Source organism: Dipteris shenzhenensis, chromosome 33, assembly GCF_047967505.1.
Source record: "Dipteris shenzhenensis isolate YYH24624 ecotype China chromosome 33, Dip_SZ_1.0, whole genome shotgun sequence".
NCBI classification, from domain to species: Eukaryota; Viridiplantae; Streptophyta; class Polypodiopsida; order Gleicheniales; family Dipteridaceae; genus Dipteris; species Dipteris shenzhenensis.
Window position 1 is genome coordinate 35751237 of NC_141628.1, and position 3509 is coordinate 35754745.

Consider the following 3509-nt stretch of genomic DNA (forward strand, 5'->3'; position numbering starts at 1 on the left):
TTTCACAAGAAGTGGCAAGCCTCCAAAAAGGTTAGTCGCACATCTTTTAGAATCTAGCATAGTAACTTGAACCCCAATCTTCAGATAACTATAGTAGTGCTCATAGCTCTCGTTTACTTGATTGAGCTTTGAATTTTCTAAACTTTTGGGTACCTGCCCTCAATCATGGGGATAAGGTCAATAAGATTGTGGGTGGAAGCCAATAAGTCTAGAAATCAATGCCATCTACATTGCAATTGTGATTTGCAAATTTTTATTTGTTATATTTCCCCAAGAAAACATAGTGTCCAAAGTCTCCCATGAAGGTATTCCCACTTTTTGTATGGGTCAATGTCCTTAAGAAATCCCCAACAATTAAGTTCACTTTAATACTGTCGAGTTGGTTCCCTCTCGGGGGGTTCACTATGTATAAACCCTCAGTATCACGTGCGTTCAAGGCCTATTTGTAAAATCCCTTATTTGTAATTTTTCCATTAATAAAATGTACCCTTTTTCTATACAAATCTGTAAATTTTTTCCAAATTCATTTTAAAAACTTCCTTATGTATATTAATTTCTATAAATTTTAAATATTAAAAATATCCTTCTGTTGAACTCACATGATAGGGTTACATATGATGAATGACCCCCCCGAGGGTTCCCTTGAGTTGGATTCTTGCCCAGTTGATCTAGGTTACAAAATTTGAGTCAAAGTTATTAAACTTGCTATAGTCGAAGATGAAATGGTTAGCATTTTAAGTTACTAGGGTAACCTATGGATTAATTAGTGTTTAGATTGTGAGTTGAGTTGAATTTAGGGATAATTGTTTTAAATCCTTGGTGGGCCTCTATCAATTCAAGTACGATACATAATGTATGACAAATAATCCTACTTTAGTCCACCCTCTCTTTCCTTGGTTAATAATGCCCCATGGCCATGTTCCTCCCTTGTAAGCATCTTATCTCACACCTTCCCTCTCATTTCAACTTAAGAGTAAAGATTTGCTTGGATATTTGGAGGTAGCAAGTAGATGCCCTCCGTGATCTTAGCAGAAGTACTTACTAGAGATTTAAGGCGAGACCAAGGCATTGGAGGGGGTGGTTGTGGAGCGGGGTGACAACAAGCGAGCTCAAGTGAGTCACTTGTACTCCAAAAGAGTAGAGTAATTGCATGTAGGCAAGGTATGAGCAAAGCCACTAGAGTGGAACAGAAACGGTTGTCCAATGGGACCAGCTTGGGCTTGAAAAAGTTAGCCACAGGGAAAACGTGTGGAGGACAGGGTTGACTATTCGACAAAGTGAACACAAAGTGTGGTATTGAGTCACTGCATAAACGTCTGTATAAAGTATATAAACGTCTAGTCATTGCATAAACGTCTATATAAAGTAAATGTTTTTCAACCTTAACACAAATTCTTTTAGGCTGTCCAACCCCTTCTCTTTTCTGCATCTTCCTCATGGCCTCCCAGCTTCCCCATACTTCTGTTATCGTATTGTTTAGCTTGGCTGCCTTGACGTTGTCACTACCCTGCTTCAACGCAGTTGCTGAATGGGGTGGCGTTAACTCCTACTTCCTTCACACCTTGTCTTCTCGTGATCGTGCTGCTCATCTCAGCGCAATGCAAGCAAACGGCATTAAGGTATTTATTCCCACCAGCTGCATCCCATTACGCACATCCACAGAAGGCCTCTTCCATCTCATCCAGTGCAATTTTTCATCAGGTGGTTCGCATTTTCATCAATGGTGTCGACGTCGGCAAGAAAGGATCGAGTTCTGTCGGTGTCTCCGAACTCGAACCAATTACAGTGGGGGCATACCAGGATGATGTTCTTCACCAGATCGACACCCTTATGTCCGAAGTCACAAAATACGGAGTGAAGCTGCTGATTGCACTCCATGACCGTTATTCGCTCGGGTGCTGGGCGACCGATGCATATGTGAGCAAGTATGGGATCACCGATGTGTCTCCGAACTGTAATACCACGCTGAATCAACCGAGAGTATTTTACACGGACGCAAACGCACAAGCAGATTTCGATCGCAGGATAGTACATATTTTGACTCACCGGAACCCCAAGTTCAGGTAAGGAATGTCAAAGACAAGATCCGTCATCTCCTGTTTTACATCGCGGATACTTTATTAGTTGTTACTTTGTAGTAATCGGCCCTGGGGAGGGATCAACGAGGCCGTGCTTGGATTCGAGCCTGAGAACGAAGCACAAGGACACATGAACAATCCCGACTGGGACTGGGCGTGCCGTCGCGCTGCCACGATGCAGCAATACATTTCCAACGGGATCCTCATAGTCACAGGTAAGTCGGCACAGTGCAAGTTCTGATGTTTCAAGCTCCTTAGGATATTGTTTGAATTCGCGTGGAAACAATTGATTCAGGCGGTGGAGTAGACTTTGCCACGAGTCTCGTGGACAACCACTTCACCTGCGCTAACAAAATCGACGTCGTGAGCGTCCACGACTACGGCAGCACCCCCAGCGTTTTCAGCAGCAATCTGGCGAAGGCCAAGTCGAAGGCATGGGCTCACGGAAAACGAGTGATCATGGAGGAATTCGGCAGCGAAGGAACAGATGCAACCAAGGCGGGAGTGCTGGGACCGCTGATTGATGCGATAGCAGGAAGCGGAATTCCGTGGCTACCGTGGGAATTCGTCAAACCAGGGAACAACAGCAACGATTACGAATTCTGGACGGGGGGAAGCGCATGGAGGGCAGTGGCATGGCGTGGAAAGAAAGCTTTGAGGGTCCCTGGGGCATTTGCATGGCCCCAGATATCATCATCTTGAGGACACCTCTAAGCTCACTATTGGCACTAAGGGCGGTTACACATAGATGGGCGAATGCCCATGTGGCATTGACTTGGCAAAAAGAAATTGGTAGCTCAAAAAAAGGGCCGCCCATCACGTTGGGCAATCAACCTCCCCCGCCCAAAGCCCGCCCAAGTGCAACACCATCATTTGAACCATACCACTGAATAGGATTTCATCAAGCCTTGACCTTTATTGCCAATTGCCAATTTCAGTTGTGTTGTAATAAATGCGCACTTCATTTGTTATGATTTGTCCAGCTAGTGTGTAAACACACCCCGCCCATCGCCCATCCTCACTTGGGCAAGTACTCACAAAAATTGTATTCTTCCCGGGTTTTTAAGGGACATAGTATGCCCCCCATACATTTACAAATGGGGAATTTCCATTAATTAGTTGTTGAGATGAGAAGAGGGGTGAAAAGGAAGAGGGAAAGGGCATGATTAAATTAAGGGATAAAGGGGGGAGGGAGGAGTTTCAATTAAGAGGGACCACTTAAGAAAGGAACATTAAAGAAGAAGGCACTTGCTAAAGAGGGGGGGAGGGAGGAGTTTCAATTAAGAAGGACCACTTAAGAAGGGAACATTAAAGAAGGCACTTGCTAAAGAGGGAGGGCGAATGGGGACCATTTGAAGGTGGGCTTTAAAGAAGAAGGCACTACTAAAGGGGGTGGGGGAAGAGGGACCATTTATAGTAGTGTAGTTAGCA

General features: G+C 44.5%; 1 protein-coding gene across 1 annotated transcript; it reads left to right on the forward strand.

The window, feature by feature from the left end:
- The first annotated feature begins 1412 nt into the window (after nt 1-1412).
- On the forward strand, nt 1413-3030 carry LOC147880045 (uncharacterized). The gene is made up of 4 exons (XM_087372103.1): nt 1413-1619; nt 1702-2063; nt 2139-2293; nt 2374-3030. The coding sequence occupies exons 1-4, from the start codon at nt 1437-1439 to the stop codon at nt 2778-2780; spliced, it is 1107 nt and encodes a 368-aa protein (XP_087228229.1). The 5' UTR covers nt 1413-1436; the 3' UTR covers nt 2781-3030.
- The last annotated feature ends 479 nt before the right edge of the window (nt 3031-3509 follow it).

Bases quoted from the DNA above. Each gene is read 5' to 3' on its own strand.
- LOC147880045 (XM_087372103.1), top strand. From the start codon at position 1,437: ATGGCCTCCCAGCTTCCCCATACTTCTGTTATCGTATTGTTTAGCTTG. The intron at 1,620-1,701 runs GTATTTATTCCC...ATTTTTCATCAG, and splicing joins TGCAAGCAAACGGCATTAAG to GTGGTTCGCATTTTCATCAA. The intron at 2,064-2,138 runs GTAAGGAATGTC...GTTACTTTGTAG, and splicing joins CACCGGAACCCCAAGTTCAG to TAATCGGCCCTGGGGAGGGA.